Source organism: Anomaloglossus baeobatrachus, chromosome 11, assembly GCF_048569485.1.
Source record: "Anomaloglossus baeobatrachus isolate aAnoBae1 chromosome 11, aAnoBae1.hap1, whole genome shotgun sequence".
Lineage (NCBI taxonomy): Eukaryota > Metazoa > Chordata > Amphibia > Anura > Aromobatidae > Anomaloglossus > Anomaloglossus baeobatrachus.
The window spans coordinates 149,256,178-149,274,442 of NC_134363.1; the positions used below are offsets into that span (position 1 = coordinate 149,256,178).

General features: G+C 39.7%; 1 protein-coding gene across 2 annotated transcripts in view; it reads left to right on the forward strand.

The window, feature by feature from the left end:
• TMEM240 (transmembrane protein 240) overlaps nucleotides 1-14,434 on the forward strand; it is a 66,911-nt gene extending 52,477 nt beyond the window's left edge. For both annotated transcript variants that reach the window (XM_075327412.1, XM_075327414.1), the window contains exon 4: nucleotides 13,444-14,434. In XM_075327412.1, the coding sequence (XP_075183527.1) occupies nucleotides 13,444-13,592 (149 nt within the window). In that variant the 3' untranslated portion in view covers nucleotides 13,593-14,434. The remainder of the gene's footprint in view (nucleotides 1-13,443) is intronic.
• The last annotated feature ends 3,831 nt before the right edge of the window (nucleotides 14,435-18,265 follow it).

Genomic DNA, 18,265 nt, shown 5'->3' on the forward strand with positions numbered 1-18,265 from the left:
AAGCTGTGTTCGCCGTTCCCGGGGTGTCACACGGAGCGATGTGTGCTGCCTCGGGAACGACGAACAACCTGCATCCAGGACATTAATCAATATTTTGAAAATGAGCGACATGTCATCGAGCAACGATAAGGTGAGTATTTTTGCTCGATCACAGTCGCTCATAGCTGTCACACGCTACGATATGTCAAACGATGCCGGATGTGCGTCACTATCGACGTGACCCTGACGACATATCGCCCGATATATCGTAGCGTGTAACGGGCCCTTTACTGTGTGTGGCCATCTTAACCTTTTCTGAGAGTAGATAAAATGGTAGTGAATCTCTCATTATTTAGTGCCAATGAGTCACTGATTGTCCTGCGTCATGGCCCAAAAAAGTGGAGGGTCCTAAGATAGAAAAGTCTGTTATTTTACAGGATGTCCCTATGACCCTTTTTGAAAACCTGCAAATCCCATTGTAAGTCAATGGAATCCTCCGACATTGGATAGGGTCTATTATAGCCACGAAGACTCACTTGGTATTGGAAGCCATGACACTAATGTGAATGGACCCTTAAGGCCGCTTTACACGCAACAACGTCGCTAACAAGGCCAGATGTGCGTCACGAATTTTGTGACCCCAGCGATATCTCGTTAGCAATATCGTTGTTTGTAAAGTGGCCTTTTAGGCTATCAAAAAGATCAAGGGCAAAATCAATAATGGCTTTTTCCATCTGTATTGGTAATCACTAGAAGGTGATGTAGTGAAGTACGTCATTGTGTTTGGGGGTCCTCTATACGTCATCTTAGTTTTTTCAGCTGTTGGTTATCTGCTATTCAATATTTTTAGGGCCAAAGATTTCTTTTTTGGGGGTTTTCTAGTAAATCATGCTACAGTTCTGGTTCTTGTTTTTGAAACACTTGTGAGTTATATGTTCTGTTCCACCTGAGTAATTCCAATCCGATGTGAATCTGGAAAGGAACGGGTTAACACAGCACAATAATTAGGTCAACAAGCTGTAGGTTGGTTCAGATATCTGACTTTTTCTGTCCATGTTCGAACCTTGTTGTCCAGACCAGCCATGAATCTTGTGCCCCGAACTCAACAATGTCCTATATGCTTTTGAGGCAGTTGAGTTTGGGTCAGGAAATCCGCATCCGGTCCGGACATTTGGACTGTGAAAGTCAGATGTGAGAAACCAACCTTAGGCCTCCTTCACACTTCTGTGTCTCCGTTTTCTAATGTACCAAAGACACAGACACACGTAGACACGCTAAATTTAATGGCTTTGCCCACACATCCGTGTTTTCACATGGACCGTGTGTCCGTGTGTCCCACATGGCAACATATCCATTTTTATCCGGCGGCACAGGTGTTACATGGACCACACACTGATGTGATCCATCATATAACAGAGTAAACACAGATGACATAAAAATAAAGAGTTATTATACTTACCTGTCTCCGGTGCTGCTGTTACTTCCGTCCCCACTCATTATGCTCATGAATATTCACTACACTCACCATAGACCCAGAAGTAACAGCAGAGACAGGTCAGTATACCAGCTCATGCTGTCCGTGTGCTATCCAGATGTCACATGGATAGCACAGGGATAGCACATGTAGAACACGGACACACACACACACATATGCACCTTCACCACGGACCATGAAACACGTGCGTGTTTTATGCAGAAATGGGAAAGAGGCCTAAGGTTATATGCACACTTTCAGTATCTATGGCAGAAAAATTAGCTGCAAATACTGGAGCATTGGCAGGAACAAGCTAATATATAATGCTGAATGTGTGTATGTATCTATGTATGTATATATGTGTGTGTGTGTGTGTGTGTGCGCGTGTGTGCGCGTGTGTGTGTGTGTGTCCAGGATTGGCATTGCACCGTCGCAGCTACAGCCACAAAATTTTGCACACTCACACTTCTGGACCCCGAGAGCATCATAGGCTATGTTTTGAGGGGAAATTTTAACCCCGCGCTTTACAGTTATTCACCAAAAAACCTTCCTCCATTAAAGCGAATGGAGCTGGGAGCCACAGTGCAGCCAGAACTTCAGAAGAATGCGCAGCCACGCCCTTATATGGAATGTTGGCGTGTCACAATGCAGCCAGGGAAAGAGACAGACACAGACAGGGAAAGAGGCAGACACAGACAGGGTAAGAAACAGACATAGACAGGGTAAGAGACAGACACAAAGAGACAGACAAAGAGACAGACTGACAGGGAAAGAGACAGACAGGGAAAGAGAGGGAAAGAGAGAGACAGGTTAAAAGACAGACAGAGTCAGACAAAGAGACAGACACAGGGAAAGAGACAGAGGGAAAGCGGGAAAGAGACAGACAGGGAAAGAGACAGACAGGGAAAGAGACAGATAGGGAAAGTGACAGATAGATAGACAGACAGGGAAAGAGATTGAGACAGACGGAGACAGAGACAGTCAGAGACAGACAGGGAAAGAGACAGACAGACAAAGAGAGAGAGAGATATACAGAGGGGGAGACCGAGAATGGGAGAGAAACAGAGAGACAGTTACTATCCTGGGCAGCGCCGGGTGCGACAGCTAGTGCTGTATAAATTACATGCTTTTTTGCTTGGGTGAACTCCTTTATACATTTTTTTCCCCATTCTTTTGAATGGTTGAAAAATGGGGCAAGAACATTGAAAGAATTGACATTCTGCAGATATGAAACGGCTTCAAATCTGCAAGGAAAAAAATGACTGAGACTTCAGGAATCCCATTCCCCAGCAGAGAAAATTGCTGCATTTTTACTGGAATAAATATGAGAAAAATACAGCAAAACATGCAGCATATGAAAATACCCTTAAGATTGCATTTACACAGACCGTGAGTTTACATCCCTGACAATTCAGCAGCAAAAATCTAGCATGCTTTACATATGTATTTTGATACAGATTTAGATGTCTTTTTGCTGAGTTTTTCGAAAATTGGAGTTTCTCCTTTGTTAAAGCTCCAGAAACTCAGTAAAAAGACTATGTGAAAACAGCTTTACTGTAAAAATCCAGCAGAATTGCTGAGAGCAAAATCGGTATCAATTTCTTTTACTTCTGCCATATAAGCCCCGGGGATTTTGCGTTGGATTTGTCAGAAGTATAACGGGAACGAATTACCTGTTTAAAGGGAATCTGTCAGCCCTCCTAAACCGTCAATATAGGCAAGTAGGTCATAAGAAGCTGAATAAAATGGTATCTTGATATTTGCGATCAAGAGAGCACTGTCAGTCATTACATGTCTCACACTGGTATAGATAGATCCTATCGCTGGTGGCAAATTATCTATAAATAGTCCAAAAGGATTGGGGGCTCAAGTTCGACAAACTTTATCCTTCTAGCCCCTGACGTTATCTGTTGAGGAGGTGAACCTTCCTCCAGAAAGGGGATGTTACCAGTGTGAGACATGTATATCAAGAGAGCAGACTGTCAGTCATTACATGTCTCACTCTGTAATAATATAAAATAAGCCCTGAAGGCAGATTCTCAGGGAGATCTATATACGGCCCATAGATCTTACCAGCTCATTTACATATTAATAAAAATGTGGATTTCTCTGGAACATGACATCGGATCGCAGATATCAAGGTATCGTTTTAAAAGGAATCTGTCAGTAAGATCAATTCTCCTAAACCATCTATATGGGCAATTAGGTCATAGAAAGCTGAAAAAAAGGATATCTTGATATCTGCGTTCCAATACCTTATTCCAGAATAATCCACATTTTTATTAATATGTAAATGAGCTGTTAAGATCTATAGGCCAGACATAGATCTCCCAGAGAACCTGCCTCCAGAAAGGGGGTGTTACCAATGCAAGACATGTATATCAAGAGAGCAGACTGTCAGTCATTACATGTCTCACATTGGTATAATATAATTTAAAATAAGCTCTGGAGGCAGATTCTCAGGGACATATATGTCCAGCCCATAGATAAAAGGAAGCTGAATAAAATGATATCTTGATATCTGCAATCTGATGACTTATTCCAGAGTAATCCACATTTTTATTAATATGTAAATGAGGTGTTAAGATCTATGGGCCGGACATAGATTCTCCCTGAGAATCTGCCTCCAGAGCTTATTGTAAATGAAAGGGGTATTACCAGTGTGACACATGTAGATCAAGAGAGCAGACTGTCAGTCATTACATGTCTCACACTGGTATAATATAATATAAAATAAGCTCTGAAGGCAGATTCTCTGGGAGATCTATGTCCGGCCCAAAGATCCTTTGGGTATAAAAGGATTGGGTGCTCAAATTCAATATGGCCAATCCTTCTATCACCTGACGTTATCTGTTGAGGAGGTGAACGATGGACTGGTCCTGTGAAATTGGTGGGATCCACCTATTTTCCCCCATTCATCACAATGGAGAAAACAGTCAGGTACAAAGAGAAAAAAATAATTTGAGGCCCTTACAAAGTATGGCAGTGTAACGTTCGAGAGAACAGAAGTTGTATGAGATATATAGAATGTTTTCTAGGATCAAAAAATCTCTTTAATTCCTGGCATTCTCATGTCCTTATATAAGGATTGCCACGTTCATAGGAGCATCTCAAAAACGACTTCAAGAAATCAGATTGTGCCCAGGAGGCGTTTCTTAAAGATGTCAGGATGTGTTTCGTTTCCTGAGGCCATAAATGTCTCAAAAGTAACAGGAATCACCCGTGACATTGATAGTGTTTGACAGTAATAAAAATTTAGATAAAGCTGTACCAACATCCTATCAGCCAAACTTCCAAATTCTTATTTATCTGTGTCCCGTGCAGGCAATAAACATTTGTGAATATACGAAGTTCTCCTGCAATTTCAGGAAAATGGGGATTTCTTTCTGTTGGGAGCTCCCCATGCAAGACCAGAGATGCTTGGTTAGAAGGGTTATCCGACCTGTTTAAAGGGAATCCGTCAGTAGTATCAACCATCCTACCCAATCTATATGGGCATGTAGGTCATAAGAAGCTGAATAAAATGATACCTTAGTATCTGCGATCCGATGTTTTGTTCCAGAGAAATCCACATTTTCCTCCAGAGCTTACTGTAAATGAAAGGGGAGTTACTAGTGTGAGACATATAGATCAAGAGAGCTACTGTCAGTCTTTACATGTCTCACACTGGTATAGATAAATCATATTGCTGGTGGCAAATTTCTATAAAGCGCGCAAAAGGATTGGGTGCTCAATTTCAACATACCCGATGCTTCTAACCACTAACGTTATCTGTTGAGGAGGTGAACCTGCCTCCAGAAAGGGGATGTTACCAGTGTGAGACATATAGATCAAGAGAGCTACTGTCAGTCGTTACATGTCTCACACTGGTATAGATAAATCATATCGCTGGTGGCAAATTTCTATAAAGCGCGCAAAAGGATTGGGTGCTCAATTTCAACATACCCGATGCTTCTAGCCCCTAACGTTATCTGTTAAGGAGGTGAACCTGCCTCCAGAAAGGGGATGTTACCAGTGTGAGACATATAGATCAAGAGAGCAGACTGTCAGTCATTACATGTCTCACTCTGGTATAATATATTATAAAATAAGCTCTGTAGACAGATTCTCTGGGAGATCTATGGCCAATAGATTTTAACAGCTCATTTGCATATTAATAAAAATGTGGATTTCACTGGAACCAAACGTCGGATTGCGGATATCAAGGTAACGTTTTATTCAGCTTCCTATGACCTACATGCCCATATAGACGGCTCGGGAGCGTTGATCCTACTGACAGACTCCCTTTAACTCCGTCATCTAATCACATTGGAGTTGGACTTTAATGAGCACAGTCTACTGAAATCCTCTCTACTAAAGTAGGGGCCGGTATTCACAGAGCTTTTGCTCTGTCCCATACAGCCAACTTTTATACACGGTCTAACAGATGATGACAATCAATTCCTATCCTCTTCCACATTTTGGCCATGCCATTGCACTTTACACCTCTTCCATGCCCCCCTTAATATATTTTTAAGTGCCCAGGCAGCATCCCTGCACCCACACAAGAAACTAACTAGACATTCTTCCTTTAGAATAATTTTGGTAGGGTCATGAAGATTTCTTAATTCTTCCGGGAGTCCAGGAGATGTCTCCTTTTTTCTAGTAGCCCCCTTAAAGTACTGGTATGCTCTTATTTTATGTTATCCAGGGATTGCTGCTGCACCCTGGCACCTAATGGAGCTCATAGATGTCTCTTTTAAAGATAACCTTACCATTCCCATAACTATGAAACTTTTTTGTTTAGTCTGATCTAAATGCTGCTGTTCTCCTGAATCCGACGTTGTTTTCCTTTTGTTCCTACGCCACTCCGTTCCTGAGATATAGCCCTCTATATAAGTCTAGTCTTTTAGTCAAGTGGGCGTGGCACATGGGTGTTGTCTTTATGACCACGCCCACTTTGTAAAATAAATCTAGATTTATATGCACAGAAAAGGGGCCATATCTCGAGAACGGAGAGGCGTAGGAGCAAAAGAAAAACATCGCTGGATTCAGGAGAACAGCGGCTTTTACATCGGATAAACAAAATTAAATATTTCTGACAAGTGGCAGGTCGTCTTTAAATGGTATCTGGTATGAGATACAGATTTTCCAGTAAGTACCGGAACTTCAAATTGTAGCTCTTGTCATTTTTAACATCTAGATGTGGATTTGTATTTTTTTTAAGGACAATGATATATGTATTGAGAAGGGATGAGGATTTTTTTCCTCTCTTGACACACCACCACCTTGGAAAAAAACAGATACTAATTTCTAATTTTAGTTTCTCAAGATGCTAAGAATAAATGGAAGGAAGTATAAATTACCATCCAGCCGGTGATGATTTTAATGAGACGTTGATGCGCAGTCTGACAATAGTTACAATTATAGGACACTTGTTACCTCTTTTTCCTTCTTCTTTTTTTTTTTTTTCCTTAAATCCCATTAAAAGTCTATTAGTTTCTCATTAGCCTCAGTGAGAGGCCGCTCTGGAGAATTCCAGTGCAGACAAGTGGCCGTGATCGGAGACGATGCAACTAAATCTACCGTCACCCCCCCCCCCACCCACCCACCGAACTGTGCTATAGCGTGGATGTAGTGTGCGTCTGCGGCTGATAGGAGGAGCTGTGCGCACATCTGGCCGCCGCCGCTGCTCACATCGGCACGCACATCAAGCAGATAATGTCTCTTGTTATGACGGCCTTTCGGATTTCAGATGAAAACATTCTTGACAATATAGATAAATGAAAGGACATATTTGGGTAAAGGGCCTGGAGATCTGTGCTTAGCCTGCTGGATAATGCCGGATTTTAACTACTGCTCCTCTTTCTATAGGCAAATGCTTCCAGTAACAAATCCTAACAGCGCTGCATCTGCTGTGTTCATTTAGAGGGAAACGTACATTATCAGGCCGGGTTAATGCAGGGCATTGATGGAGCTTGTATTTGTTATTTCACAAATAAATTGGAACAGCAGCCGGCTACTATCTCTCTATTTACGGTATTTTCCTATAGAGACATTGATTCAATAGAAGAATATTGTGTCTTTAAAGGTATCATATACACAGTCCATATAGGTCCAGTAATACCGGCCAATACAGCACACATGGCAGCCTTACCTAGGATGATGCTGTGTGTGGCACCTTCTCTTTGGGCACCCTCCCATGAATTGTACCGTCATATGGTGTTCAGATTTCGATGCCGTACATCTCTAGTTACAAGTATCATATAGTATGTTACCCATTAATAACATTTCCATGAATGCTACCCACATAAGTGTTATACAATGCCATCACAATGCACTGCAATAACTGTTTACTACTGAGCACCTAAGCAGTAAACCATACAGTGCTCAAATAATACCAACACGCAGGGCTGAAATAGTAACAACATACAGGTCTCAAATAATACTAAAATACATACTCGAATAGTACTAACATACAGTGTTTACGGTAAATAGTACTACCATACAGTGCTCAAATAGTACCAAAATACAGTGCTCAAATAGTACCAACACATGGTGCTCTAATAGTACCAACATATAATACTCAAATAATACCAACACCAAAATTCAGTGCTCAAATAGTAAAAATATATAGTGCTCAAATAGTACCAACAATACAGTTCTCAAATAATACCAACACATAGTGCTCAAATAGTACTAATTGAGCACTGTATGTTAGTACTATTTGAGCACTATATGTTGGTACTATTTGAGCACTGTATGTTGGTACTATTTGAGCACTGTATGTTAGTACTAATTGAGCACTGTACGTTGGTACTAACATACAGTGCTCAAATAGTACCAACATACAGTGCTCAAATAGTACCAACATATAGTGCTCAAATAGTACTAACATACAGTACAGTGCTCAAATAGTACCAAATATAGTGCTCAATAGTACCAACATACAGTGCTCATATAGTACCAACATAGTGCTCAAGTAGTACCAACATATAGTGCTCAAATAATACTAACATATAGTGCTCAATTAGTACTAACATACAGTACTCAAATAGTACCAACATACAGTGCTCAAATAGTACCAACATATAGTGCTCAAATAGTACTAACATACAGTACAGTGCTCAAATAGTACCAACATACAGTGCTCATATAGTACCAACATAGTGCTCAAGTAGTACCAACATATAGTGCTCAAATAGTACAAATATACAGTGCTGAAAGAGCAGCGACATATAGTACTCAACTAGTACCAACATACAGTGCTCAAATAATACCAACATTTAGTGCTCAAATAGTACCGACATTTAGTGCTCAAATAGTACCGACATATAGTAATGAAATAATATCAACATACAATGCTCAAGTAAAACCAATAGTGATCAAATAATACAAAAAAGCAGTGCTATAATAGTATTGACATAAAGTGATCAAATAATACCAGCATACAGTACTCAAATATCAGCTCCATAAAGCAATACCAGAATAGTGCTATACAACCCTAAAATATTACAAGTGTAAAATTAATATTATGATTGAATGGGATCAGTAGCCTCGGGTGTTGGGGCAACTGATGCCCCCCAAGACAGACCTCGGCAAATATACCTAGTCAGTATGGATTGTTTATGGGTCAATGCATGCCATTCTTATCTTTTCACTGTCACCAGGTTTTTGCTCCCCCATCTGAGAGCAGCATAATGTAGAGACAGAGACCCTGATTCCAGCAATGTGTCACTTTCTGAGCTGTTTGCTGCATTTTGATAAAATCACTGTTTACTCTGCTGCAGATCTAGCCATTCTCTGAATGCTGAGCCCTGTATAACCCTGCCCATATAGAGTGAGCAGCCACCCAAAGAAAGAGCGTATTACTACTTTAACCGATTTAAGATTTTGGAACCCTGAAGCTGTTAACATTAGTAACATAAGACGAAACATGTGCACAGCAATGTTGTTTTGACATTGCTGTGTACTTTATTAATTATTTTGCTGAAGTTTCGCTGCGCTTTTTCAGTTGGATTCTAGACATGTGCACACAGCCTTACACAACAGGGGATAATATTTGGTCTGTTCCACTTCAATATCCTTAAGACAACATTTCATAGTTTGGGGGGGAAAAAAGTATCTGTTTCATTCTGAAATATATTTTGGAAAATTCTTCTAATTTAATTTTATATATTTTTTTGGTTATTTTTTTGTATATATTCCAGTTTTTAAGGTCCCCTTTTATTCCAAAACCTCTATGGAGTGAAACTTTATGACCCAAATCATTGAAAACTTGTCTTTGAAAGAAGTGATCCTGGTGGACCTCGAAGAGATGATTCTAGAGGTCATAGACCTGGTTCTCCTCAAAGAGATGATTCTAGAGGTCATAGACCTGGTTCTCCTCAAAGAGATGATTCTAAAAGTCATAGACCTGGTTGTCCTCGAAGAGATGATTCTAAATGTCATAGACCTGGTTGTCCTCGAAGAGATGATTCAAGAGAGGTCTTAGACCTGGTTGTCCTCGAAGAGATAATTCTAAAAGTCATAGACCTGGTTGTCCTCGAAGAGATGATTCAAGAGAGGTCTTAGACCTGGTTGTCCTCGAAGAGATGATTCTAAAAGTCATAGACCTGGTTGTCCTCGAAGAGATGATTCTAGAAGTCATAGACCTGGTTGTCCGGTTGTCCTCAAAGAGATGATTCTAAAGGTCATAGACCTGGTTGTCCTCAAAGAGATGATTCTAGAGGTCATAGACCTGGTGGTCCTCTAAGAGATGGTCCTTGAAGAGATGATAGTAGATGAAATTCTACTATCGAGTGGTCCAAAAAGGTAAAGAGTGGGTCTAAACCAAACCAACCATTCTCTAGACTTTGTGTCTCCATGAGCGTTGGTTTCCTAGAAATGATAATTGAGGAATATGTGGCTATCGTTGTCCGGCCTCCTTGGGTAGCTGGTTGTCTTGTTGCCTTGTCTGGTTGTCTTCTGTCTTATGACAATAACCATAGGGCATAAGCTCAACTGTATTACAAAGCAATATACTGGTAATAGAATTTCCCAGACGAAGGGTTGAATAATATCAGAAGTTCTTTTTTTTCAATTTTTCTTTTTTTACTTTCTCCATTTATTCCATAGCTTATTTTCATAATTTTGCTGGTTGCCTCTGTGTGTTGTTTAATGTCCATATTATTTGGGCATTATAGGCTGCTGGATGGTGATGACACGTCTCCCCGGTAGGATATTCTGTGTTACACCAGTATAATCCAATCGGTCCAACATTTTTAGTCATAAATCAGGGCCAGGCCAACTAAACATCTGGACTATCAAGTGAAAAACTGTTTTCATATAGTTTTATCTCTATATTGGTTTTTAGCATTTTAGTCTGAAGCCCCCGATACACATTAGTTGTCTGAGGGCTGATAATTTGCTCTCATCCATTTCTCTCGTACACAGTAGTGCCCGCACTGCTGTGTTCTATATATCCAAGACATGTAAAAGTTTGGTGCTGGCTTATCTCAGGAATAATAAAAGGATCAGCAGTCTGAAATTGGTCATCCCCGATACCTAACTCCCCCAACAATCAATCCTGGGGCTTCCATACACTTAAGACTATTGGATGGACTTGGGTTCAGCCAACTCTCTAATATGTTTGTGGTCTTTAGTGATCTCACCCTGATTTATGCTGTAGGCCACTTCAAGGCACCTTATCACTGGGTCATCAGTAGCTTCCAGTTCAATGCCTCAATCAATTTCTATTTTTAAGCATCTATTTGCCATTCCATTTCGGTATATCCATAAATGAACCTTAAAAGGTAATTAATTTCTTTAAAATTGATGGCCTATGCTTATGATAGGTCATCAATGTCTGATCGTACGGGGTCCAACACCTGGTACCATCACCGATCAGCCGTTCTCGGTACCGGCGGTGACAGCAGGAGGCCAGAAATGCTCATTTTCGGAGCTGCCCCGTCTTCTGTTGAGGTGACAGCCAGGTACTGCACATCCACGTCCCATTCAAATCAATAGGAGACAGATGTGCAGTACCCGGTCAAAGCCGCTATCAGTTGATGGGGCAGCTTCAGAACTCAGCATTTCCAGCCATCAGCTGCCATCACCGGGACTGGGAACAGCGTATTGACGGAGATTCCGGGTGTCGGACCCTGGCCAATCAGACATTGATGACTTTTCCCAAGGATAGGCCATTAATGTAAAACTAGTGGACAACCTTTTGAAGTGGCTGTCTAAGCTCATGATGTTGATCACCTTAGCATAGGTCATCATTATTAGATCGATGGGTCTGACCCCTGTCCGAATTAGCAAAGAAGTGCATAGGGCTTTAGTCTAAAGGTTGAGTAAAGTCAAGATAAACGGTAAAAAAAAAATAGGCCCATTGGATATCGAAATCCAACAACATAATAGGGTCTCATTTTGATCTTAACTAATGGTTCCCCCCTTGCCATACTCGCAGATAAGCCCAAGAGCTCAGGCTGTTGTACGTGAACCCCTCATAATACATATAGGACTTATTATAGCCCAGCATGTAGGTAGGATGTGAAAAATGCATAGTTATTCGTCTTCGACTCACCTACAGTTTTTCATTTCACAAAACCAAAGTATCTAGACCATGAAGTGGCAGATCTTATGTCAAGGTCATTAACCTCTACAATTTCCAAGGAGGAATCTCCATTATTCTTTCTCTGAGATAAGGATAATTGCTTTAAAACTACTTTAAGCTTAGAAGAATGACATTTATTCTTATTACTGTGGAAGTAAATTGTTGGTCCGAAGGCTTCAGATCTTTAAACAGATATGTTTGAAACACCAAATCATGGAAACCTTATAAGAGTCAGAATTGATTTACTTGGAAAGACAAAATGGAGATTTCCTGTAACACTAATGCTGCCGGACCTGCGTTACTAGTCCAAGGAAATTTAGTTTTGCGTTCTTATCTTTTCTTTTGTTTCTAGAACATTACAACACCGGAGGTCACAATTCCTTTTGGGGTTTTCTAACATTGTCAGCTAGAGTTGAGAAAAACGAATTGAAGGACCATAATCCAGTAGCCACACCGCTAATTCTAGATACAGGGGGTTTGACCCCATGGCCCTTGAGGTCCTTTCAAACTCTTCCGACTATAGCTGAGATGATTGCGGAAAACCTACACTCACAGGGGGTTGGACCCGATGGCCATTGAGGTCCCTTCCAACTCTATCATTCTATGATTTTAAAAACCCCTTTGAACCTCGTCCTACATGCTGGAATCCCCGGCGTCTCTTCGGATTAGTCGGCCAAGTATATAATCGCAGTCCATGGCCATTTGACTAAGGTCCTTCAAATCTTTTTGGTCAACTCTAGTTGTCACCATTGGACAACTCCCTTACTAAATAAACATCTTCACATAAGCATAAAATTAATTTTTCAAGACATTTCGTTGGTCAAGACAATTAGAAGTAGCTAAAGCCTCTCATTTTATGAGTATTGGTAGACTAATACCAATCCTAATTTTCCCCATCATTGGAAATGTTCTTTATTTGGCTAAAGACTTCTCCAGATAATTAAGGTGTAATAAATTTAATGTAGAAAAATAAAAAACATTCAACATGTCACAGAGATCAGTGATGGTTCCGAGGCTGAGACACCACGATAAAAAAGCAGCAGAAGCGTAAGCTGAACGCTGCTCTCCTCCAAGACTGACTCCATACACATACATTTTGTTAAAGGGTTTGTGGATCTCTGGGGACAATTATTATTTTCACTTTATTGAACTTTGAGGAGGTCGATTGTGACCACATGGTAGAGGTTTCTACAAAATGTTTTGTCATCAAGCTTCGTAGCGATATACTCAAGGCTTCTATTATTGTCCAGCCGTCTTTGTGGGGTTTTGCTGTTTGTTTCTCTTCTATTCAACTCTTTCCATCTCGTGTCTTTTCAAAATGTCAAAAATAAGACCTCCTAAAATTTTGGAAAATGTAGGCTTGGTTGGGTTTACATTAAAGGATGAACTATTCAATGTGTTTTCTTCTTTACAGACAACTCGTGGTCGTGGATTCCCAAGTTTTGTAACTTAAGGGATTTTCGAAAACGTCACCCGCGGCAGTATGACGACACCAGTGGAAACATGGTTCACATCAAGCAGAAGCTGTATCATAATGGTCATCCAAGTCCTCGGCATCTCTGAGGGGCTATCTACAGACAGTATCCTCTACAGACCGGGGATGTAGAACTGTTCTTTCCGATTTGAGGAAAAAGAAAAGCAAAAAAAAAAAAAAATTAACAACATTGAATTCATTTTCCGAAATGGGAAGACAGTAGGAAACCAGTTTTATTTCCTTTGCGCCTTCTGCTCCTGCCCTTCTCTGGTAGGGTGAAGGACTCAACATACGGTGCAAGAGAAAATCCAGACCTTGGCACATGTCTTGGAGCATCTGATTTTAGCACTGAACTTCTGTAAATATGTAAAAAACAAATCAAGAAAAACAGAAATTATAAAAACACTTGTCAATAATTTCAAAAAGTGCAAGGTGTGGAAACCTCAAGACTTTCTCTATCTTTTGTGTGTGTCTGTAGTGTTGGGGGAGTGGAGGAGTTGATTGTCATTTATTGCTAATTGTCATTGATTCTAGGATCTGATATGGGCACTACAAGGAAAAATCATAACTCGTCCTTACAGTCACTGGTTTGTAGGTGAATTAATGTGTCTATTTTTGTGCCAAATTATGGAACGTCCAATGAGGACAATAGTATCGATCAACACTATGGTCCCCATTGACCTGCTCGTTCCCATAGACCTTGTCCTACTGTTTGCTTGTGAGCAGAACCTAAAGCAGCTTTTTAAAAGTGCAGCTCCACTTATAGTAAACTATGAAAGTCGTATTTTTTACAGATCACATTTATTTTGTCCTTGAGCACATACTTAGTTGTGGAATCAACTAGTTTTCTAGGTTTTAAAAAAAAGAAAAAAAAAATGTATGTAAAAAAAAAATATTTGTGGCTAATGTAAGTGTCTGACCGTTTCAACTATCTGTGGTCTTTTTGTTTTTCGTTCTTTTTTTGTGAGGGTCGTTTTCCAAATTTTAAATTAGAGCTAAAAATTATACAACTTTTCTGTTCTCAAATTCATTTGGAGTTGAAATCACAAAAGTGGATCGATTGTAAGAGAATTCTAATATGGCCAAATTTACAAATATGGACTTTTTTTGTTTCCAATTTTTAGGGAAATTTTGGTAATTTTTTTTATTTTTTTGTGTGGTCGATCACTTGTTTAAAAAAAAAAAATTTTTGGTTCTAAATGCTACCTATTTTTCTATAGCCACAAACGGAATTTTAGAATATTTGACACCAAACTTTTTTTGATGTGAAAATGATACCTATGGATAAGGATAGTTTTACATAAAACTAGAAATGAAACTTCAAAGAGAGTATCCTAAAAAAAGTGATTAGAAAAATTGACTTAACATTGTTTGTAAATGCTTAACTACTGGACACTCATTTCCAAACATTTTCCCCCCAAATTATCCAAAAATTATCCCCCAAAAATTATCCATAGCATGGAAAGCTAAATAAACCCCCAACATTTTTTATTGTTCACTCAAAAAGAAAACGAAGAAAAAAAGGCACAACAAGTAGCGCAACATGCCACCCAATAAATCGGTAAAGAAGTCCTCAATTGTTTGTAAATGCTTAACTACTGACCACTCATGTCCAAAAATTATCAAAAAATAGTCTACATTAATGATATCATAGATAGTTAAATAAATCCCAACATATTTTATTGGTCACTCAAATAAAAACAAAGAAAAAAGGCACGACAGGTAGTACAACATGCCACCCAATAAATCGGTAATGATGTCCTCCATTGTTTGTAAATGCTTAACTACTGACCACTCATGTCCAAAAATTATCAAAAAAGTCTTCATTAATGATAGCATGGAACGTTAAATAAATGCCCAACATTTTATATTGCTCACTCAAAATGAAAACAAAAAAAGGCAAGACCGGTAGTGCAACGTACAACCCGATAGATCACAATTGACTTCAGTATGCACCTTTTTGGAAAATGTTTTTACTTACAATATTGTATTCAGTTTACAGATGCCACTTGTATTTTGTATGTTGCTTCCAGGAATAATTTCGGCCAAACATGTACTAAACATTTAGACCTGTATTTTTTTTAATAGAGGGCAAAATTATATTTTTTTTTACTTGTAAGACATTCTTGATGGCTTTTGAAGCCGATACTTGAAATGTGTCAACTGTTTTTTATGTCTACAGCCAAAAATCTGCGCAGAGCTGTAGATATTTTCCTGTCCTGCACCTCAGAGTTTGCTATATAAAGTACAAAAATAACCCCTAAAACATCATTACCAATTCCATTGAAAGAGGTTGTCTCCCGAAGACGTCCTGCTCTCAATGACCACCTATGGGTAGACAACCTAGCAGCCATTCAGATGGATGGTTGTCCATTGAAGGCTAGGTCTACAAGGCAATTTTGGGCATGACACATAAATGCAACTTGCTTGGCATCATCATCCATTCAATTTAAAAAGGTTCTCTCCCGAAGAAGTACTGCTTCTCCACTACCACCTATGGCTAGAGAACCTGGTAGCCATTCAGATGGATGCCTGCTCTAATGGGACATTTCCACTTGAGTTTATCCAAATAAGTTATTTTTCTTTCTATCTAAGGAAATGTTGCGTTTCGAATATCCACTTTTTTTTTTTTTCGGTATCTAATTTTTTTTGTCCATTGAAGGCTAGGACTACAAGGCAACTTTGGGCATGACACATATTGGCGACTTACTTGGCACGGTCATGGTGCCCTAGGGGTTGCAATCTTGCCTCATTCCCTTGTGTGTGGCAGATATACATAATCATCTTTGGCCATGTGAACTGTGTTTTGGCCAAAGTTGCTGTGTAACTCCAGCCTAAGGCATTGAAGAGGCTAGTCTACCAAACATATGCCCAAAGCTGTAGATATTTTCCTGTCCTGCACCTCCTAGTTTGCTTTATAAAGTACAAAACCAGCCAAAACATCATCACCCTTTCCATTTAAAGAGGTTGTCTCCTGAAGAAGTCCTGCTTCTTAACGACCACCTATGAATAGACAGCCTGGTCGTCATTCAAATGGATGGTTGTCCATTGAAGGTCAGGACTACAAGGCAATTGGCATGACACATATATGCAACTTGCTTGGCAAGGTCATGGTACCCTAGGAGTTGCAATATGACCCAATTTTTTTGTACTTTTGAACTTAGTAGCTATACATAATCATCTTTGGCCATGTGACCTCTGTTTTGGTCAATGTTGCCGTGTAGCTCCTGCCTAAGGCATTGAAGAAGCTGGTCTACCAGGTAGGAGTTGCCCGTACTACTGTCTTCTTCCTCAAAGTGGATTCTCTGACCATATTAGGATGTCCCAATGCCCTGAGTGGTCCTATCGATAAGGGTCGTCTTCATGAGACTTCTTACTGCTCAACCAATGCCAGTATCAATAGCCACTGGAATTGCTCTTCAAAAATGTGCCACTTTTGTGAATTTGACTATTCAATTTTATTTGAGGAGTGGACTGCATCTTTAAAACTTTTGTCTGCTATAGCTGCCACTATTGGTTTATCATGGCTTCTGCATCAGTTGTAGAACCCTATGGAACTTCTCTACAAAGAAGACATAGGGTGCCATCTATAAATTTGAAGTGGAAACCTTAATTTTCGACATTTTATGTTAATTCCTTATGTACGTTTCTTGCATTTGTTGTTTCCTGTGAGGACATAAATTGATCTGAAGATGATACTGAATTGGTGGTGTTGATGGACCTGCATGAGAATGTAGCAGAACTCCCTAGGATTTGCATGAAAGTTCTCTGACATTCTAATCATTCTTTTAGAAATTTTTGTCTTTGATTTTTTGGTATCCCTCACGAGTTCCTGTTTCGTTTGGTGTCACTTAGCTGGGTATATAATTGCGCTCAGATTTTTTGAAAGGTTTATTGTGGTTGCATCTAACGGGCGTGCTGTCGTCGTATGTACGTACATGTATATTTATTTGTGTAGTCTCATTGCATAGACCTAGTGTACATCAACTAGTTTATTGTTTGCTTATAACTGTCCTTAAAAAACAAAAAAAAATGATATATTTTTTGTGGGTGAAAGCTGAAGCCATATTTAGATTTGCTAAACTAGGATTTTTACATAATTGCATTTTAGTCCTAGCCAAGGCATACGTTTAAGCTATTTTTCATTAAAAGCACTTTATTTTCATACCTCTGATATGACATTCATCTAGAGGACCCTGAATAAATCACTCTTGATAATGGAGGTTGGACTTTTACAAAAAGGAGAAATCGAGATTCTGACCAAAAAAAAAGTACGTCAGGTATATGGACGACTATATATTGCATCAGAAGTCATTACATTTGTACCAAAGCATGAAGTTAGGAAAGCACTCTGTATTGGATAAAGCTTTGGACTGCCATGCATGGTGTTGAATGCCTTCAAGTATGCCCAGCCTATGCCTCATACCCAAGCTCTTACCTACGAGCATATAGAAATACACTCCCATGAGGTTCCAACAGATCTTAGCTCTAAACTTTTAGCTCCAAATAGTAGGGAACCTCAAGCTTTTCAAGCCTCAGCCGTATCCTGACCCTGACCGTAAGGTTCTAGCATGTTTTAGTTCAGGATTTACTCTTCCAAGTAGCTCCCGTGATCACACTTGGTTTGGAAGGTTCATAAGATTGATGGGAAACCAAAGCTAAGGTTGTGTTTGCTGGGCTTAGTTGTTCTTAGGGTTTTTGGAGTTGTCTTTTGACGACCCATTGGAAATGTTTTCATAATTTGAGTCCTATCATATTATTC